The 23,044-nt window shown below is 40.8% G+C and overlaps 1 protein-coding gene across 1 annotated transcript in view; it reads right to left on the reverse strand.

Moving 5' to 3' along the window:
- The window catches only part of LOC136878884 (zinc finger protein on ecdysone puffs), a 304,897-nt gene that overhangs the window by 85,630 nt on the left and 196,223 nt on the right, over window positions 1-23,044 (reverse strand). The window contains exon 9 of the mRNA XM_068228845.1: window positions 1,247-1,348. Within this exon, the coding sequence (XP_068084946.1) occupies window positions 1,247-1,348 (102 nt within the window). The remainder of the gene's footprint in view (window positions 1-1,246; window positions 1,349-23,044) is intronic.

A 23,044-nucleotide genomic window follows, 5' to 3' on the forward strand; every position in this document is an offset into this window, starting at 1 on the left:
AATCTGGGCTCTAGTAATTAGTGACCGGCAGAATTAAATTTAATGCATTCGAGAACTTGAGAATTTATACTTGCATTCAAAATCATATTCTCGAGTTCAACATAACCTTTAAAAGTCAATGTAGGCCTAATTTACGCGGTACAAGATTTCCATAAACTGACTATGAACAGTATACCGGCGACCAAATTACAATGGAAGATTAAAACCAAAAGGGATTTCGCCACAATGTTGGGTGCTGTTGTATCCAATGAGCTTTGTTTTATTAGATTAGAGAATTAGAAACTACCTGTGGTAGATTTTTGTTTGGCTTTATGTTACTAAGTTTTTTTGAACAGTTTGACTAATAAGTTGCTGAACTGAAAGAAGTTTTCAGAGGAAACTGACGAAGTTTCCCCAGTAAAACTGAATGTAAAGTTCCGAGATTTTAAAGTTGCGTACCAGTAATTAATGTTTGAAGCCGGCTCTGTGGTCGAACTTGCCTGACTCTCACCCGGAGGGCCCGGGTTATATTCCCGGCCAGGTCAGGCATTTTTACCTGGATATGAGGGCTGGTTCCAGGTTCACTCATTCTATGATTACCTTTAATCAAGGCGCTATTTAATGGTGAGATAACGACCCAATCTAGAGGGGCAGGTATAACGACCAAGAGGATTCGTCGCACTGAATATGCCTTACCTCGTAATCTGCAGGCCTTCGGACCGAGCAGTAGTCGCTTGGTAGGCGGAACGACTATTGGGGCTCTAGTTTCGTTTGGTTTAGGGGTGTTCGTAAGATTGTAAGTATACATATTTCTTTTTTTGTTTTTGTTTTTTTGTGATGTTTAGCCAAATTGTTGCTAGTTCATTCGTACCTCGATTTTCCATTTTCCCGTGTTGTATGTTTTTTTTTCCACGGGGGTCCATCCAAAAATGGAGAATCAAGGTTCCACTGTAATACCTTTTCTCATTATCCACCTACTGCCAAATATTAAAAGTCAGTTTAAACACAAATTTAGTAAATGAATGAAATGAGGGTTATGATTTCAGAAAATTATAAGAATCACTAAAAGAAATGACTGTATCTTGCAAAAGGTAATTAGTGGACTCAGGTCAGATTTATTACAGTTCACATTTAAGAATTATCAACTGACTCCAAATAATATACAAAAATCCATTATCTTTGAAAACTAAATGTTACTAAATTGGTATAGGTTTTTATAAGTAATGAGAAAACTAAATTACATGATAATTTGTAAAAGCCAACAAACCTTGATGTGATCCAAGGAACACAGATGATGTTCATAAAACATTGGTGTATTGAATCTTTGTTTACACACCCGGCAATATGGATTCAAGAACTTCACCATATCCTGTGAACATAAATCAAATTACTAACACACAACTTTTATCAATTCCTTCAAGAAATCCATACAGAACATATCTACTTCCAAATGGAAATGTCCTTTAAAAACCTATTTTATTTGTAAATATATTATTACCAATGACATGTTAAGGGAATATATCAGTGATTTTTGATAAAAATTATGAGAAAACTCCATTTTTGGCTTCTCACATTTTTGCAATGTTCATACCCTGTACATTCTGTTTGCGCTTTTATTTAAATATCGACCATCTAAAGCCCCTAGTATATTGAGGGACAAGTGTAGACTTGACCACAGTGAAGCGTCTGGAAAACAAGGTTCAAAAACAGCCCAAAGGAAACTACAACTCTCAACAACTATTAGTAAGAGTAGGAAGAAGGCAGCACAGGGTACAATAAATGGTGCTGGGAAGTTACAAGTCGATTCCATTCAGATAATGTACTATTGTTCATCTCTTAAATTTCAATCTCATATTTCTAAAAAAAAAATTCCGAGCAGTGGTCAAGATTCAAAATGCTCCACATGCCACAATTTTCAACCAATCTACTTGAAACTCTTAGGATAATTTTGGATACAACAGAATAACAAACTGATGCACAAATAATACAATACATACAATAATTGGGAGCAAATGCCTTTTTTTTCCATCATGATCACCATAAAACATAAAAATTGAGTTGTGCCTATGTGATTTTTTTCTTTTAGTGTAGTTAAAATTTGTCAAAACCCACATCACATCTTTTACATTAGTATTTTAAAATTGAGATAAAATTTTCAGCCAGATTTGTTGAGCCATTTGGTCTGAGGAACATTAAGTAAATATGTCAAAAATTTTAAAGTTTTGATAATTTCTTTCTTTGCTACTAGCTTTACGCTGCACCAACACAGATAGGTCTTATGGTGATGATGGGATAGGAAGCGGCCGTGGCCTTAATTAAGGCACAGCCCCAGCATTTGCTTGGTGTGAAAATGGGAAACCACGGAAAGCCATCTTCAGGGCTACTGACAGTGGGATTCGAACCCACTATCCACCGGATAAAAGCTCACAGCCGCGCGCCCCTAACCGCACCACAAACTTGCCAGGTCATTAATTTTTATAATATTTCAAAAACTGTTGTTGACAGAAACTTGAAACTTGTATGTTGCATAATACTGATACAGACATAAGGTGAAAAGTTGAAAACTGTAGTTTCTTGGATTTTCACAGATGCTTTGTCTTAAGTTAGGCTACAATTATTAAATTATTGTCCTAGATAAAAAACATTTTTACCAGAAAAAACATGAAAAACTGCACGCCTGGTGGTCACAATCATTAAGGCTGATTCTCCACGAGCAGGTAAAACGCCGCTGTTCGCCCGCCTGACCGCTCAAACTTTTTGCCTATTCTACACGAGCGGTTAAATTGACGCCTGTAAACAGCGCCAAAAACGCCGGCGACACACGCAGCCATTCTCCACCAGCGATAAACCTGCCATAATATAATGATGGATGTCGTACGAATAGGTTGTGTTGTCGGAGCTGTTCACCTACAGTTATTAGCAATATTAAAAAATGAACCTGGTAAGAAAAGACGTTGGTGGATTCACCCTGCGTTATCGAATCGGCTCACCACTGGACAATGTAAGTTAGAGGCTCACTTAGTAGTAGTAGTAGTAGTAGTAGTAGTATGACCTGGTCTAGGATTAGAATTTGCTGGGGATGTACTTTAATTAAGGCCACGGTCGCTTCCTTTCCACTCCTAGCCCTTTCCTGTCCCATCGTCGCCATAAGACCTATCTGTGTCGGTGCGAAGTAAAGCAACTTGCAAAACAAAAACAAAAGCAAAGAATTACAGTTTAGGCCTACTCCAAATTATAGAACCACAATTCACTAAATAATTCAAAATTCAACCCTGAAAAGAGCCGTTTCGTAAGAAAAGCTTCTTCTGCTTCACTTTTATTAAATCTATATTCATTTTATTCCAAATTATCCGTGAAGAGGTGCTTTCTCCTCTAGCTTTGAGGAAGAATTTGCCTCCAAGTCACATAGTTTCTTCCCCCGCCAGTGTAATGAATTGAGATTTTCCGATTCATCATGTATTCCTAGGAAACAGATTAGTAAAAGGGCATAGTTTTTGCCCTGGAACTCTCCACTATTCGACCCTCCCCCATCCCCGCCGAAAAAAAGAAGAAGAGTGTTCACGGATCACGGCTGTCTGCGGCTTGGTCATTCAGGCTCTGAAAATTTGGATTGTTTGATCGGCAGCGGAGTTCTGTTCGTTAAAAGTGAGAAAATGCGTGGTTTTTCATTTGATCGAGTATTTCATATGAAAACATTGCTTTTAATCGCGCCATTCCTACTGACATGTTTGTAATGACCTATGTTCATTTCAGTTCGGAAAATGACTAAGACAGTCTTTCTGAGGATGTAAAAAGGCAGTGTCTGCCATTATAATCTAAACTCCCCAACCTGATTGTGACTGATTGTAGGCAAGCGGGCCTATCGTTACTATGAATATTCCCTAACACAGTCTTCATATGAGAAAAGATGTTTGGTGACTTTCCCGTCGCCTTTCTAGGGTAACGTTAGGAGCTATGGAATTTGATACAATCTTGCTCACAACGTGTACACTACCTAACCTATACTTCTGTATACAATGTAGAATTCCGTAGCGAAGCACGGGTACATCAGCTAATAAAGAATATACTACACTTCAGGCAGTTCCTATCGTGCGACACAGGCGGGTGAACTGCTCACTGCCGCCACGTGGAGTATGACTCGCTGTTCTATCGCTAGCGGGAATGACGCCTCTGCTGGCGTTAGACCTGCCTGCCCGCTCATGAACGCGTCCACCCGCGGCGTGCAAACCGCCCGTGTAGACAACTCAACATATACCCCATAGTTCTGTTCCGCAAGCGGGTTTGTAGCGGGCGAACAGCGGCGTTTTACCTGCTCGTGGAGAATCAGCCTAAGACATTGATTCTTCACTCATCTTCATAAAAATAAGAACACCTTAACCCTTTCAAGGTCGGGTTTTCTAAACGCTCACATACCCCACAATTTAGGTTTTTACAGGCACATAAATAAATCTCTCTATAAATAGCAAAACACACTCATTGGACATTATATTCACAAAAATGGATAAAATACAGATGAATGAAATGAAAAACAACAATATCACACAATTTACCTGCTTAAAAGTTTTTTTGTTTGATATTCCTCAAAGCACAGGGCTGAGCACAAACCAATATTCTTGCAAGGTATGTTTGTTTACATGACCCATTAATACATATTGCTAAAACAAATATATTTCTTCGACAGTAACATCAGTCCATTTTGACGCTCGGGATGTGGGAGAAAGGATCTAATTATTCTCTACATATTGCGAGTGATACAAGTTCGTTCCTATGACTATTTTTTCCACTAAGGTATGCGGAAAAATTATTTTGAAAATGTCTAGTTCTGGAGAGTTTTCATTCAAAGATTGATCCTGGATTCCGGCAAGATCAGGCTTATAGCCGAAATCAGTAGGTAAAAATTTATTAATACCCGTTTCTTTTTCCCAGACCCGATGATCAGTTGATACATTTCGTTTCTGCCTCTTCGCGGTAGCTGGTTATAATTCTTCATCATTGTCACTTACACCTTCATCGTCACCAGTTGAAACTTCGGGCACAATATCATCAACACTTTCTAAGTCAATTTCACACAAATCTGAACCCTCACTTTCATCATTCATTAATATTTCAAACATTTTTTCATCACCTTTCAAAAACTTCCGCTTGCCTGCGAGCAGCCATGTTTATCAGATCGCATTGACTCGCAAGTGTGGTAGACATTCACATAAAAAAATTTAAGTTAACAGCGTTCCCAAAGAGAATACAAATTAGAGCAAGCTTCCGTAATATAGCCGATAGATGGCAGATACGACAAATTCTTCAATCACTGCTGAAAGTCAAAGAGAAGCGAAGATATGATGCTTGGAAGTTCGACACGCAATATATTGCGCCGTAACTGCTGGGGCACTTCCCGCAAGGCGCAATATATTGCGCCGTGACCCGGAAAGGGTTAAAAGACTAGAGATAGAAGTTCTTATGCACAGGACATGTTCATTAGCATGTTCTGTAGAAACAATTAGCATTTCAGTCACCTAGGTTAAACTTGTGTCCTGTTGCCTAGTAGGCACTGGGTCCACCATGGGCACTGATAACTTGTTCCATTGTATGATGGCATCGACGCGTATAAGGCGCAAAAGCCGTTCTGGGGTATAGCCATCCATACTGCATTCACCTGGTACAGAAATTGTAAGATTCTGTGTAAAGTTCCATTGAGTGGGCTGTAAGAAATTGGGAGCCAGCCTCCTTGGTAAAATTTGGAGAGCATGTAAGCTCTTTTCTGAAATTAGTGCAATAATGAAGTGGTGCCTTTGGAAGGCCGTAAATTGTAATGGTTGGAGCAAAGTGCTCTGGAAAATTATTTATTAGGAGATATCTCACATTATATAACTAAACGCTACATTAGCGACGTTGTAAAATTGTAAATTTGGAGCTTGATGCTCAAAGAACTTTTGATGGCTAAACGTAGGATTAGCTCCGAACTCTAAGAATTTTCTCGGTTGCTGGGAATTTTCCAAATTATTAACTTTTTCTGTCAACATCTGTGGTCCTCGCGAAGTCCACGCTCCCGGGTACTTGAACAAGGAAGAATTGATCTATGAGCTCTTCATTAGAAACGTCCAATCTGGAGGCACTGTTGTGGCAGATATTGCCCAACTTAAGGAGTCCTTAGAACTGCGTATCTGTAGCCCAGTTTTGGGGGAAAAAGATATTGATGAGGCTCTATCCACTATCACAGACAATACCACCGAGCTAGCGTCTGTAGTTAGTTTTTTTGAAGTGAGCTATCCCTCTACCAACAAACTTAAGAGAGTACAGGCTAGACTGTTTTATTTCTGTAATAGGGCTAGGGACCTATTGTCTCTAAAGTTGAAGGAGGATCATGCTAAGGAGGCTAGCAATTTAGTTGAACATCTGTCAGACATATCTAATAGAGTTAGTCAATTGTTGTCTGGGACTGGGCTGCTACTCCCAAAACCAACCAAGTTCCTTTGATAAACTTAGCTACTGAGGAAGATCCTGGTAAATCTATTGAAAGTAGATAATTGCTACTCAACAAAAGATCACAACCGAAATGGGCACATCAGAAGAAGGCTGCACATGAAGGCAAAAATCGTGCAGAAGGTTCAGGACGAAGGAATTGAACAAACAGAGTGAAAACTTTGTAGCTAAACGTGCCCTTGACTTTCACCTATCCGAGATGTGAAAAGGAAGGCCTAGGAACAGCGGGGCTTCTCAGTTGGTACTGATGACACAAAATATTATTGTACTTGTCATCAAACCAGTCAGCTTATATTTTCTCAAAACCATTGGTTTTCTCAGCTGATTCTGCAATTACGTTCTGCAATACTGCCAATTCCTGCCCTATGCTTACTGTGCTAAAGTATTTGCCAGAATGTTAGAGATTACATTGCAGAATTCATGGCAATGGATCAATTTTGAAGTTTAGATATATACTAGTGGACATAATTCTGGGCACTTTTTGTTATAGGTTGGATTCAACCATATATCACAGGATAAATAATTACTGAGAGTATATAGCTGATTTTCTTCAGTTGTTTATGACACTGTACAACACTGTTAATTGTTTATGACAACTTAGTTATGTGCATTGTTGGTTTTATTGCAATTTTACTCTCACTGTTACGTACCAATGTTGATGTGAAAAGAGTGGAAAAATCTTATTCATTTCTTGAGCTCAGGTTTCCTTCCCGTTCCCTTTATTATCGTATGGTATACTGTAGCTGATGTCATTGTTAGTAACATTCTAAGATTACTGAATGACTGGTGTGCTTTAGTGTGCTTCTTGCTGTGATCTGAAAAAGTCTTACATTTTGGTGTTTGAGTGAACATTTCTTCAACTTGTTAGCAGTCCTTTCAGTGAAGAATGACTCCTACGCCCAAGAAACGGATTGACTGGTCACCATCTAAACGTAGTAGAGCTGTAACTTTACGTGAGGAAGCGTATACGTTTGAAAAGATTGCAGTAAGACTGGATGGTGGTACTGCTAAGTCAGGTGTAAGGAAGTTGTAGGAACGTTAGAAGATACCCAAGAGTACTAAAACTGCTCCTAGAACTGGACAAATCCGGGCGAGTTGGCCGTGCTTGTAGAGGCGCGCGGCTGTGAGCTTGCATCCGGGAGATAGTAGGTTCGAGCCCCATTATCGGCAGCCCTGAAGATGGTTTTCCGTGGTTTCCCATTTTCACACCAGGCAAATGCTGGGGCTGTACCTTAATTAAGGCCACGGCCGCTTCCTTCCAACTCCTAAGCCTTTCCTATCCCATCGTCGCCATAAGACCTATCTGTGTCGGTGCGACGTCAAGCCCCTAGCAAAAAAGAACTGGACAAAAACCTGTGCTTTCTGCTCAAGATGAAGGAAGAATTTGCCACCTTGCGTTACACGACCGTCGGCGTATTCAAAACAGATTAACGAAGTGCTGGAATCATCTGGAGTCACAATTACTGACAGCCGTCCGAAGAAAATTGTGTGCAAATGCTTTGCCAGCCAAGAGGCCAAGAAAAAAGCCTTATCTTAATGTAAAACAAGCGGAGAAACGTGTGAAGTGGGCTCTGGAACACAGAACATAGACTGATGTGGACTGGAGCAAGGTAATTTGGAGTGATGAGACACGTGTTTCAATATTTGGAAGTGATGGTATCAAATACGTGCGTCGTCGACCTGGCAAAGATTTGTTACCAGAATGTTCAACCGCTACTATGAAACATCTAGTCATTGTGATGGTGTGGGGATGCATGATAAGTCATGGTGTTGGTCGACTACATGTGATAGATGGTACACTAAATGCCCAAAGATACCAGACGGATTAATGGAGATTCCGGGTACTGAGGGCACATTCTGTACACCGACAATACGGCGGAGTTTCGTCCACACTTGTGATGACAGAGTAGGCCTATCTGCCGTCATGGAAGACACATAATTTTCCCACGTAGCTTTCTTACCTTCTCGAATCAAAAAACGGGCCTTCGTGCGCAGACACTTAAATGTGATATGATTGGCCATTGTAGGATTCCGACGATAATGCATAAAAGCCCGTCGGCGATCACGTATTGCTGCTGCAATTTCGTCCGTCCACCATGGGACCTGTTTCCGGCGACGAATACCGGACGAGGAAGGAATTGTTTCCTCTGCAGCAGCCAAAATTCCCGTTGTAATGGAAGATACGTGGTCGTCAACAGACTCCAGCATATTATCGGCCATCACTGCGCGTTTTGAAAAATCTGGCCAGTTTGCCCGCCAAAGTAACCAGCGCTTGGGTACTTCGGACTGTCTTTCATTCAAGATAGATAGAATTATCAGGAAGTGGTCACTGTCACAGAGGTCATCGTGTACTTGCCATCGTAGCAGGGTAAGTAGCGCACGGCTGCACAACGTGACATCCAGGTGTGAGAATGTGCCATGTGCGTTGCTGAAGTGTGTCGGTTCTCCTGTATTAAGCACGCAAAGATCAAACCGATTGATCAGTCGCTCGAGCATCCTCCCCCTAGCATAGAAGACGGAGAACCCCATAGTGTGTTACGGGCTTTCACATCTCCCAGCATGAGGAAAGGAGGAGGCAACTGAGCGATCAAATCTTGTAGCGCATGCATTTCAAGATCGTAGTCCGGTGGAAAGTACACGTTGCAAACCGTTGACATTACTGGCAACGGAGTGCGAACTGCAACTGCATCTAGCTGAGTACGGAGCAGTACTTCTTCGCTGAAGATCTCGGAGCGAACTAGGGTACAAACGCCCCCAGTTGCTGAGCAATCCACAGCTAATATATCTTTGGAATAAAGACCCTATCCTCTCATAGTCGTGTCCAGGTCTCAAATGAGATTCCTGTGCTTTGGTAGGAAGGCTGGAAGAAGGTTTTCCAGCCATATTCGGGGAAGTCGTTCCACCCGCACTTGAACTAGAGGACTTTCCACCTGAAGGTGTCCGAGAAGTGCTCTTTCCAGGATTTTTTGGCAATAACTAGCTTCTTTTCAGTTCTTTATTTATACAGCTGAAGAGGACCACTAAGTGGTCGAAACATGTCCTGTAAGTTTTAATTTTATTCAATTTTGCCTGAGGCATTAATAAAGTATCGATTAGGTGGTTATTTATACTTACTTCTTGTAACTCAGCTAGGCGACAGTGATAACTACTGCAGTTCCTCTGCAATAGTGCCATTGTGTGGATAGGTGGCATTAGGAAATTAGGACAATTGCTCGCCCTTCTTTCTATCAGCTACCTGCCAATTTCCGCCGTCTTTGTCGGTGTCCATTATGTCATCATCACCATCTACAATAATAATGGCTTCAGTCTCCATTGTGTCCCCAGCTGGGGGTGACTTGGAGGCTGAGCCCTCCGTAGATGGTGTGCTCTCTGATTTTGAACGGTGGGCCTTCTTAATGGGAGAACTGAGTTCCCCAGAAAGGGATCGAACATGAGACCGTCGGAGCCTCACGTTTTTACCTGCCGTTTCCTTATTCTTTGAAGGAGAACCGGCAGATTGGTTGCCGGTCTTCTTCGGGGATCCTGTGATCCCCGATGGGGTTGGAGAAGACTACTTCTCCAACTTCTTAGGGGAGCGCTGTTGCTTCCCTTTCTCCTCCTTCTTGACCTGTGCTTTGGTAGGAAGGCTGGAAGAAGGTTTTCCAGCCATATTCGGGGAAGTCGTTCCCCCCGCACTTGAACTAGAGGACTTTCCACCTGAAGGTGTCCGAGAAGTGCTCTTTCCAGAATTTTTTGGCAATAACTTGCTTCCAATAACGGACCATTTATATTGGTATAATAACTTGCTTACCGATGCTTTTGTTGGGATTTGTTCTCTCTTTTCTTGGTTACTGGTGCTGTGAGGAACTGTCTGCTTGCTACTTGATGGTTCTTCCGGAGCGGTTGCTACAAAACTTGGTGTTATTGGTACTTTCGCTGCCTTCTCAGCAAACGAGACGGAGAATTCCGGAGGGGCCATTGATTTAAATTTCCTCCGGGCATCTGGATAAGATAGTTTATCCAATGTCTTAATCTCCTGGATCTTCTTTTCTTCCTTGAATATAGGACAATTCTTGGATCGCGGGGCATGCTCACCTGTGCAGTTTACACAAACGGGTGGTGGTGTGCATTCTACACCGGTATGTGCCCCTTTTCCACATTCCCCACACATTGCTGAGCCTTGGCAGCGCGGTGATGTGTGACCAAACCGTTGGCAGTTGTAACAGCGCATAGGCGCTGGAATATACGGTCGAACTGTCAGCGTATACATTGAAACTTTAATTCGTTCGGGCAGTGTCTGTTTGTCAAAGGTAAGTATGAAAGCACCTGAGTCATGAAGATTAGCTCGGACATGCCTCTTGACGTCCGAAACTCCCCGACGTGCAAGGCTTCGGATGAGATCATTATCAGAGGCTTTGACTAAATCCCTGTGAAAGATGACTCCTTTAATGGAGTTCAAGGACTTGTGCTTTTCCACCTTAACAGGTACTCGTCCGAATATTGTAGCTTCCAGTAACCTCTTACTCTGTACAACCGTATTAGCCTTGATAAGTACGGAGCCGCCTCAGAGCTTCCGCATCTCATCAACCTCTCCACCAACAATATCCTCCACAGCATTACTGATTAGAAACGGATTTTCTGGAAGGAAGCTCCGTCCATCGACTCTGGAGGCAACCAGGAATCGAGGCAGATTTTCCTCACGTTTCCCTATTGAACAAATCATCAGCTCTGTTGAAGCGTTCACATTTCTTTGCGGTACAATTTAAAGACGCAGTTTTAAGGCCCGCAGCCGTCGAAGAATTAAAACCAAAATCAAACTCAAAAACCATACATGTCCCACGAGTACCCGGGATATAAAAGGTCGACCTTCGGCAGAGCCCTCACGTACCGAAGGCAAGGCTATATACTCCAGAGGGCGCCCAGTATCTGGAGGGGGGTCGCTAGGAACTACTCTCCCAGTAGCCATTCATCACCTCACCACGACCCGAAACTTGTGATTGGGTTGGGCCGCTAAGAACTACTCTCCCAGTAACCATGCATCACCTCGCCACGACCCGAAACTTGCGATTGGGGGAGGATAAAACCTCCAAACTATCCTATTCTACGCGAGGCAGAGAGGTTGGCAGGACAGGAAGAGGAAAGAAATTTAAGAATTTGAGTATAGAAGGGTAGAAATAGTTATGAAATCTAAAGAGCACAGACACCTCTCAGGCAACTCGGGGGACACCTTGTTAGTCTGGCCCTACACTGAGGCCAATCCAGCATGGGTAACCGTGAGCTGGCACAGCCCTCGGGATCAACAAGCACTCAAGCCCCTACACCAACGTCAAGGTCGTGTCCCTAGAGGGGGTAATTTTTCAAGGAAGTCCTGTTGTGTATGCTCCAAACCAATATTCACCATACCCGCTGTTTTTTAACATGGATTTCTTCTTGATTGTTATGTTCATCTACATATCATTGGACTAAGATGTAATTAGATATTATTCCATACAAGTATCCTGTTTAACCTTTTTAGTGCTGAGTTACCAGTTGACTGTTTGGTACCTTAGTGCTGAGTTTTTTAATTCATTAGTAAAAAAATTTGAAGGTCTCAATTTTTAACTTATCAGTGGGGAGATTAACTTAAAATGTTTATAAATGGTGGTGGTTTTTATCAGTGGGGAGAATAGCTTAAAATGTTTATAAATGTTGGTTGTTTATAAATCTAAATGCAAATGGAAAATCCTCAACTTATGTTCAACATTATTTTGAGAGAAAACAAAATTACACTTACGTGCCCAAGCGTGCATTATCTTTATACAAAGTAAAGGGCCCAAAATATTTATTTCCTAAAATCTGTAGGCAACTAATACATGTGACTACTTAAAAGTATATAAGTTGATATTTTAAAATACTTTCCAAACCTGGAATGTGGTGATAGTTAAATGTTTTCTACTGGTTGTTGGTTATGCCGATTTGTTCAACTATCTGCACCAATTCCACTGGCACAAAAGTTTCTAAAAAATCGATGATTTTCGGGTTGCCATCAAACACTACTTGGCCCTCAGAGCCTGTCACAGTTACCTGAAACTACTCTGGTGAAGAAAAGTAATCCATCCACCACGAAATTAGTGATAAAATAGCTTTTGTACTCACCGTGCTTTTCTTATTTCGTTTAGAAGGAGGTTCTGTCTCTCTCTCACATACACAGGGGCCGTATTTTTTGGTAATAACGATATGCACGAGTTTTCTTTATATCTTCTTTCTTGTCTATATATGACTTCCCAGGTACTAAAAATACCGTATTTTAGCAAAATGAACTCGCGAAATATGATTTATTGCGCGAATTGCACAAATAATCGCGAAATATACACCATTTGGTGTGAAAAATGCAAAATGGCACCAGAAGAGCTCTCCAATAAACGTTTAAATGCTTCTGAGAACTTTACTATTGTAGTTTCCTTCTCATTTACTTGATTGCGCTGTATATTCCCCACACAAAAGCACACAAAGCGGTACGCACTGTGTATCAAAAGTATGTGTATTCAGTTCTGCGATCTCTAAGGCAGTCGATAAAAATCAATATCTGTTATCAAAAACAGCAAATAGCGTTGTGGTCGTAACAAGATACAAGACCGGTCGCACATACAGCAGGGCGCAATGAGAGTTCGTTACTTACAAACCTTTATCGGAAAACTGAAGTCACAACAGGCTTTTTGAGGGCCGAAGAATACAACAGTGAGGGGTTCTATGTATTTGGCGTTGCAAGAAAGATTCTAATGTATCAGAAGTGTACCGGTAATTTTCGTAAAGTTGAAACGTGCGATAAACACTACAGAGAATCAGAATGAAGCAAATGAACATAATTCAAAGCGGCAAATAACAATCAGCGATACTTTACATATCGTAAAGGTGTTGAAAAATTATAGAGAGCAATTTGTGATAGATACAAAAAACAGCATTCATGCAAGCCAACATGTATCTAGAAAAATAGGATAATCCTGGCATGAGGAAGAAAATGAATATTAAAGGAAAGATAAATAATACTCTCTTTACTGCAAAATATTGTGGTATTGGTAGGCCTATTGTAAATAAATCGCCTGTTTGAGTAGTAATAATGGTATTGTTTATATGTCCCAATAACCACTTTTACGTTTTCTGGAGATGCCGAGATACCGGAACGTTGTCCCGCAGGAGTTCTTTTACGTGCCAGAAAACTAGTGACACGAGGCTGACGTATTTGAACTCCTTCAAATACCACCGGACTGAGCCAGGATCGAACCTGCCAAATTGGGGTCAGAAAGCCAGCGCTTTAACCATCTGAGCTACTCAGCCCTGACCGGGGAAAAAGAGCATATCCATGAACATCTTCCAGAGCTACATTACTTTGAAAAATGCAATGAAAGCACATCTGGTTGAGGAAGTGAAAGACAGTGTTAGCAAAGTTTTAGAGGAGGTTTTATAAAAGACCACAGTGAATTTACATCCAAGTGTTCGCAAGCTTTACGGTTTCCGACGTCTAATGTGGTCAGCGAGAGGAGCTTCTCTGCTTACACAAAGACACAGTCTGACTGTCACAACCTCTGCATCCTGATAATGTTGAAACCAGGCTTAGTTTGTACTTTGGAGACAAGTAATTCAACGTCTAAATATGTAGGTTATGTATAAATGTATATCACAGGGCAGATCACCTAACTTCATTTTGAAGTATCAGTGATTTATATGCCGGCCCCGTGGTATAGGGGTAGCGTGCCTACCTCTTACCCGGAGGCCCCGGGTTCGGTTCCCGGCCAGGACAGGGATTTTTACCTGGACCTGAGGGCTGGTTCGAGGTCCACTCAGCCTACGTAATTAGAATTGAGGAGCTATCTGACGGTGAGATAGCGGCCCCGGTCTAGAAAGACAAGAATAATGGCCGAGAGGATTCGTCGTGCTGACCACACGCCACCTCATAATCTGCAGGCCTTCGGACTGAGCAGCGGTCGCTTGGTAGACCAAGGCCCTTCAAGGGCTGTAGTGTCATGGGGTTTGGTTTATTTAGTGATTTATATATTTATTTCTATAACAATTTGCATATTTGGTTTTTCTAAGATTTAATAACAATGCTATATTACAAGAGTTTACTTTAAAACCCCTCATCACAAAGTTAGTTACATTTACCCCATACGCTACTACAAGGAAGATTTCGCAGGAAACATCGATCAATATAACAATTTATTTCACGAAATATCTACCGAAATAGTGTCAGTTTTAACACCGAAATCAACAGTTTTATTTCACCAAAAAATAAGGCCCCTACACTCGGCACTCTATCAGTCTTACTTACAAAATCGCTTAAAAATTCCTTAAAATGATCATCTCCATCATCACTTTCTGCTGTGGTTAATAACTGAAAGATTTTGTGATCCAAAATTACATCGCTGCAAGAGCAACTAAAATGTTGTTCCGCCATGTTTGTTTACATCACAGATGAACAACTCCACAATTGTCTACAAAAAGCTCTGTAAGTTACTTCCCGAAGCTATAATCTCTGATCAGTTAGTTCTACATAATACACAACAGATGACAGAACATGTCAGAGATCAAATTCACACTCGAAAGAGAACTGGGAAACTCAAAAAAATTAAAATTCTCATGCACCATCTATAGACGGGCATAGGACTGGTGAAAAGGTCGCGTCAGCCCGTATAAAGACGGCCGTAGCACTCATCGGGTTAAAGCATGAATTACCGAATTTACTCGTGTCTTACACCCTCTCGCGTATTAGACCCAGCCCACCGTCTTTTCGAGACAAAGAAAATGAAAAAAAGAAATCTCGCCTATAAGACCTCCCCAACGTAATTCGTCAGAGAACGATGATGATTCTGCTTCGAAGCGGGTACAAGTCTTATAGCAGCTCTGATGACATCGCACAAATTTGTGAATACTTTCGTCCGTGCGAACTACGCAATGAAAAACGCGTCGAATCCATGCAGTACATCTGTGTTTCGTAGTTAAGAAATGTCCGCCTCGGTAGCGAACGTCTACTGCAGCTCTGATGACGTCGCACAAATAGATGAAAAGGCCCAGCTTCGTGTCCGACCCGCGTTGCAAGAATTCATCAGTCATGCTATATGTCTTTTAATAATGTCCGCCAGCGTAATAGCTAGCACAGTTAGTTGCTGTTTTCGAGGGTCTGACTTCGATTCCCGGTACCGTACGACCAGAGATTTACGAATGGCAGGAAGGCTGATATGCGGTAAAAGCGGTACCTGTAACTCCACTCCACTAGGCGTGTCTAAAAAGACCTGTATCAACTCGGGATGAAGAAACGGGTTTACTTTAGTTGAGAAATACTCGCGGTTGTTGCTATTTATACAGCAGGTGAGTTCATTAACAAAGTGGTCGTTTAATATCTCGTAACTCGGGCCATTATAAGGTATATATTTGGAGAGAAGTAAGTTTAAAACGTGATAAAAGCTATCCAATTTAAACGATCGTTTTATTCGCCAACCTACCTAACAAATAATAATAATTTTTTGTCCCGACGTACTTTAAACGATTTTCGGAGACGCCAAACAAAACATACTAGGGTATGCGTTAATAAAAAAAAGTGACAACGAATGTACAAAATTAACATTATGATAATAGAACTCATTACCGCCACACCTGTAGATATCCATAAATGAGGTATATTTTCCTGTTATTTATTTTTATTTTTTCTGTCAAACTTTTGGCACTATCAGGGCGATAATATACCTAAACTAAACAATGTGGTCTGTCCTATATCATGGACAGCTGTTTACGCAAATCCTGATGTGATAAATGTAGAGAACAAGCATGAAATATACTAAAAAATAAGGCTCTGTGTTTCAACAGCCGCAGTTATCAAAAGAATGTTTCCAGTTACTATGTATTACATTCGGAAGTACAACTCATAACATACGCTACTTAGTTATGAGCTGATGGTTTGGCATGCTTACTACAGTACGGCTTTATTCGGAAGGAGTGGCTTCTGCTACATATACACCAACTGGGAATATCAGAGACCATCTGGGAATAGATTTACACTGTTTAGACTCCATAGTCGGGAACGAAATTATTTCTAAAAGGTTCAAAAAGACGGGACCTCACATGCTCTTGATTGCAGTGCATGGCTCGAAGAGAATGAACAATGAAGCACGGCTTACGCGACTGACAAGAGATAGCGCGCCGGTAGAAAGGCAGAGAAGCTGGCGGCGCAAGGCGATAATTCAAATGAAAGCAGTGATCAGGTTTACTGTGTGGTAGGCCTACTGCTGAACTGACAAGAGACAAATGACTGGCCATTAAGTTCTTTTGTATCAATATTTAATTATATGACAACACCATACCCTTATCCCTTTCTTCTACGGGATCGAGTATGAAGTGAGACGAATCTTCGTAGTGAGTTTTTACGGCCATATGCCCTTCCTAACGTCAACCTCACCAGAGGAATTAATGAGATGTACCGAATGACGTGATATGAGTAACTAAAACGGACTTTTATACGGACCGTAGGCCTAAAATTCGTGTTCACCATTTTTTGTCTTTTCACGTTTAGAAACACTGTCTTCCGACGAAAATAGCCAGTATAACTTAAATACATACTAAGTTTGTTAAATAATAGTATAGAATGTTTACATGTAAAATTTATAGCTCTTTATAACCTAGAAGTCATGTGTTCGCTGTACAAAATTTTGAGCTCATGGCATATTGGACCCCCCTTTATCATTTTTGGCTGTAGAAGTGGGAAAAAAAGGGGTCTAATACGTGAGTAAACACGGTATTGTATTTCGTAGCCCACAAGTATTATTATTTTTGTCAAGCTGTGGTATTACAAGTAAGTGTTCTCATGTTTGAGCCCTTATTGAAATTCAATATAAATGTTAAATAAACAAATACACACTGTATTTTAACATTTAAGTTGGGGTATGTCGAAAATAGATTTTTGTCGCGTGTGAGGTTTACTGATAGCCCTTTTCATAAGTGGGCATGTATGACAATGATATTTTTGGCTGGTTTCCAGCTATTCATTTGTTACAGTAGAACTTGCCAGAAAACCAGCTAGCCCTGTCGTTTTACACCCGCTAACTTAAAATTAAATGCCTCCACATCTAGTGGGAAAACCGCTGAATTGGCAGCACTGGGTCCACGCACTACTGCATGTTTTCCATGTTGTATGTGACAGCACCATCTGGCTCGGTGAGGAAAGAAATTGGAAACAACCTCACTCCTAATTTCCCTAATATGCCTCTTCAGTGTCACCTAGGCTCCTGAAGACAACTGATGCATTCAGGTTCGAACTAGCCATGGGCTGAGAACACAACAAAGACATATTTCATGGTAAAAGGGTTAATTACTGAGCAGAATTGTTAGTGTAGCAAAGTGAATTTTGTAGAATTCTTGGGCTCACCATAACATTAGTACTGTTAGTATTGCTTTCGCTATCAGGCCTATGTAAGCCCATATTGGCTTTATGGTGCATTAAGAACTGAAACTGTGTCTGCTTATTTAACAACTTTGTTTACTGCTTTACTCCCTCTCTTGTACTTGTCTTTTTTTTATCACATTTTTTCCTACCCTTTATAAAGTAACTAGCTGATGTACCCGTGCTTCGCTACGGGATTCTCATAAAGACTGACTTTGTGGTTTTCCTAACCTGAAATCAATATAGGTCATTACAAAAACGTAAGTATTAATGTAGCGAATAAAAGCAATGCTATCATATAAAATACTCGATCAAATGGAAAGCCGCACGTTTTATCACTTTTAACGAACAGTGCTGCGGTTAGATTGCGGTGCCAATCTAATAGTCCAAAGTTCCAGAGCTTGGATGACCAGACCGCAGATTGCCATAAACACTCATCCGCCATTATTCCACTAAATATGCACATTGTTCATTCCAATCAATGCCTCAGAGTAGGGATTGAATAGCCCGAATGCTATGATGATCCAGTGTGTTACGTACCAGTAGTATCAGAAAATTTATAAACCAGGGGAATGGCATGCTAAAGAAGAAAGTTATCTAACTCCCCAGCTACTTCCCATCAATATTCAGACAGGCTGTTAGACTGGGCGAGTTGACCGTGTAGTTAGCGGTGCGTAGCTGTGAGCTTGCATCCGAGAGTTAGTGGATTCGAACCCCATTGTCGGCAGCGCTGAAGATGGTATTCCGTGGTTTCCCACTTTCACACCAGTCAAATGCTGGGCCTGTACCTTAATTAAGACCTAAGGCACTCCTAGCCCTTTCCTATCCCATTGTCGCCATAAAACCTATCTATGTCGGTGCAACGTAAATCAAATAAAAAAATACTCTGTACGCAGCAGAAATCCTATCCACCGGAGATGAAGGGCAACAGAAGACACAAAGCACATCACGACAAACAATGGTCAATGTAATGTTATTGTTGATCAATGTTATGAGCTTTCTACATTGTAGGCCTTCACATTTAGTTTTCATTCGACTCTGTGATTTGTAAAATATTTTATACCATAAACTGTAGTTTCTTATTCTCCGACTTAACATACCGATTTTCATTAAATACTGTTTACCCATTTTCTCGTTACTCGGCGCTGATATGGACTTAGTAACAAAAATCCAAATTCATGAATATCTTTGTGATCATAGCCAGTACGGTAACAATGTATAAGACATGAATAATAGGAAATTTAATACTATATAACCTTAGTTATGTAGCATTCATCGATTACACCTCTAATAAGAAATATTTGAGAATTACATTTTAGGCCTTCCCTTAAACTACCATTTCACTCAGCGTGAATAAAATAATTTACAGCCTAGACTGTAGCGACTTATTTCCTGACTTTGCATACCGATTTTCATCAAGATAGGATTACTAATAACAACAATATTTGAGAATTAAATTTTAGGCCTTCCTCTCAACTACCATTTTTCTCAGCGTGAATACAATTATTGATAGCCTAGATTGTAGCAACTTATTCCCCAACTTTGCATACCCATTTTCTTTAAAATACGACCACTAATAATATAAATAGTTGAGAATTCAATTTTAGGCCTTCCCCTAAACTACCATTTCACTCAGCGTGAGTAAAATGATTTATAGCCTAGATTGTAAAGGCTCATCCCCCGACTTCACATATCGATTTACATTAGACCACTAATAACATAAATAGTTGAGAATTCAATTTGAGGCCTTCCCCTAAACTACCATTTCACTCGGCGTGAGCAAAATGATTTATAGCCTAGATTGTAGAGGCTCATCCCCCGACTTCACATACCGATTTTCATTAAATTCTCTTCAACCATTTTCTCGTGATGCGTGTACATACAGACAGACAGACAGAAATTACGGAAAAGTAAAAAGTGCATTTTCTTACTACTATGGACATGACCGATACAGAAATACCATTATTTTCAAATTCTGAGCAATGTACAAACAAAACTCTTATTTTATATATATAGATTTGATCATTTCCTGTGGCCCCCTTGATCAGTCATGGAGGATATTACAGACTCACCTGTGATACTGAAAAATTTAGACTTGCAGAGAAAACCTACAGTATAGCGAGCTGCTTCCTGTGACACTGCCAAAAGAATGTCCTTCTGATGTAACAGCTCTGAGTGAAACTGAAAACTGGTATTCAGGATACCTGGAAGTGAACTCTGGGATGTTACTCCAAAAATCATCAGCACTGGTTAGATGACAATGATGACCTTGAAGTATTCATTTCCGAGGAGAGATAGGCCTTGCAATCGTGGACAAAGGACATGAACTCACTTGCAATCGTGGACAAAGGACATGAACTCACAATCTACTAAGGAAGCCCTTTGTCTCCCCGAAGCAACTATCCACTGAAGAACCTGAGCATTGAAAAATGGAAGCAGGACAACCAAAGAAAAAGAGTTTCAGTATCTAGTAGACATCTGTACTCTGTCATGGAAAAGGTGGAAAGAGGTGCATTGAAGACCATCTAGAATTATGCTGAGGAGGTTTGTGATATTGATAGAATATCGAAACATAAAAGAACATTGCTTCCTTCCTGTAATAAATGCAATTACGTATGCTGTTAACTGAGCAAAGCAACTGTCACAATGCCATTGGTCTTAGTATACCAAGAGAAGCTCTGAAAGGAGATGCAGAACTTACAAGACACACACATGAAGTGTTTAGAAGTTTTTTTATACAATTGGCTTGATGTTGCACCGACACAGATAGGTCTTATGGCAACGATGGGATACGAAACGTCTGGGAGTGGGAAAGAAGTGGCGATGGCCTTCATTAACGTGCATCCCCGGCATTTGCGTGGTGTGAAAATGGGAAACCACGGAAAACCATCTGTAGGGCTACCAACAGTGGGGTTCGAATCCACTATCTTCCTGATGCAAGCTCAGAGCTTCGCGGCCCTACCCACATGGCCAACTAGCCCGGTATGTAAACGTTTGCACTTCTGAAGAAATACCTCCAGATTTCAGAGATAGTCGGGTAGTTGTTCTGAGAAAGGTGGACTAAGCATACTACAATAACTATTACACAAATTATTTGATAATGTTTCCTCCTCAAGATCTATTAAATACTTCCAAAGAGCCAGTGCAGTTTCATACAGTTTAGGAAAGGTGGGCAAAACATCGAAGTCACACTTGTCCAGGTGGGCAAATGCACCCAGCTGATCACTCCACATGCGGTTGAAATACCGTATTTACTCGTGTATTAAACCCCCTCGTGTATTAGACGCCCCTGGCTTTTCGAGACGAAAATAGTGAAAAAAAAATCTCGCCTATAAGACCCCCCAACGTAATTTGTCATGGAACGACGATGATTCCGCTTCGAAGCGGGTACAAGTCTTATTGCAGCTCTGATGACATCGCACAAATTTGTGAATAGTTTTGTCCGTACGATCTACGCACTGAAAAACATGTCTAATCCATGCGGTACATCTGTGTTCGTAGTTAAGAAATGTCCACCTCTGTAGCGTAAGTCGACTGCAGCTCTGATGATGTCGCACAAATAGATGAAGAGGCCTATATTCGTGTCTAACACACGCACTGCAAGCAGGCATCAGTCATGCTATATGTCTGTGTTTTGTATTTGATAATGTCCACCAGCGTTCTGGTTAGAACAATTATTTGCTGTTTTCGGGGGTTGACTTCGATTCCCGGTACCATACTGCCAGAGATTTATGAACGGCAGGAAGGTTGATATGTGGTAAAAGCGGTACATGTAACTCCCCTCCACTGAGAGTGTGTCTAAAAAGAGCTGTACCACCTCGGGATGAGGAAATGAGTTTACTTTAGTCGAGTTATTTTTTCGCGGCAGTACAGCAGGCGAGATCATCACAAAGTGGTCGTTTAATATCTCGTAACTCGGGCCAATATAGGTATATATTTGGAAAGAAGTAAGTTTAAAACATGATAAAAGCTATCCAGTTAAAACGATTGTTTTACCCGCCAACGTACCTAATAATAATAATAATGTCCCCACGTACTTTAAACGATTTTCGGAGACGCCAAACAAAACATACTAGGGTATGCATTAATAAAAAAAACAGACGATGAACGTACAAAATTAAACATTATGATAATAAAACTCATTACCGCCACACCTGTAGATATCCATAAATGAGGTATATTTTGATGTTATTTATATTTATTTTTTCCGTCGAACTTTTGGCACTATCAGGGCGATAACATACCTAACCTACACAATCTGGTCTGTCTTACCTGTTTACACAAAATCCTGATATGTTAAATGTAGAGAACAAGCATGAAATATACTCAAAAATAAGGGTCTGTGTTTAAACAGCTGCAATTATCAAAAGAATGTTTCCAGTTACTATGTATTACCAAATACAGTATTGTATTTGGTATTACATTCGGAAGTAAAACTCGTAACATAGGCTAGTTATCAGCTGGTGGTTAGGCATGCCTTCTACAGTACGGCTTTATTCGGAAGGAGTGGCTTCTTCTACATATACACCAACTGGGGATATCAGAGACCATCTGGGAATAGATTTACACTGTTTAGACTCTATAGTCGGGAACAAAATTGTTTTTAAAAGGTTCAAAAAGACGGGACCTCGTATGTTCTTGATTAAAGTGCATGGCACAAAGAGAATAAAGCATGGCTGACGCGACTGACGAGAGATAACAGTGAAGATGACGTCACTTAGAATGCCGACACGCAGGTAGCAAGGCAGGGAAGTTGGCGGCGCAAGGCGATAATTCAAATGAAAGCAGTGATCAGGTTTACTGTGTGGTGGGCCTACTGCTGAAATGACAGAGACAAATGACTGGCCATTAAGTTCCTTTGTATCAACATTTAATTATATGACAACACCATACCCTTATCCCTTTCTTCTATAGGATCGAGTATGAAGCGAGACGAATCTCCATAGCGAGTTTTTACGGCCATATGCTCTTCCTAACGTCAAGCTCACCAGAAGAATTAATGAGATGTAACGGATGACGTGATATGAGTAACTAAAACGGACTTTTGTATGTACCGTAGGCCTAAAAGTCGTGCTCACCATTTTTTGTCTTTTTAAGTTTAGAAACACTGCCTTCCGACCAAAATAGGCAGTATAACTTAAATACGTTCTAAGTTTGTTCAATAATAGTACAGAATGTTTACACATACAATGTATAGCTCCT

This window comes from Anabrus simplex, chromosome 8 (assembly GCF_040414725.1).
Source record: "Anabrus simplex isolate iqAnaSimp1 chromosome 8, ASM4041472v1, whole genome shotgun sequence".
NCBI lineage: Eukaryota > Metazoa > Arthropoda > Insecta > Orthoptera > Tettigoniidae > Anabrus > Anabrus simplex.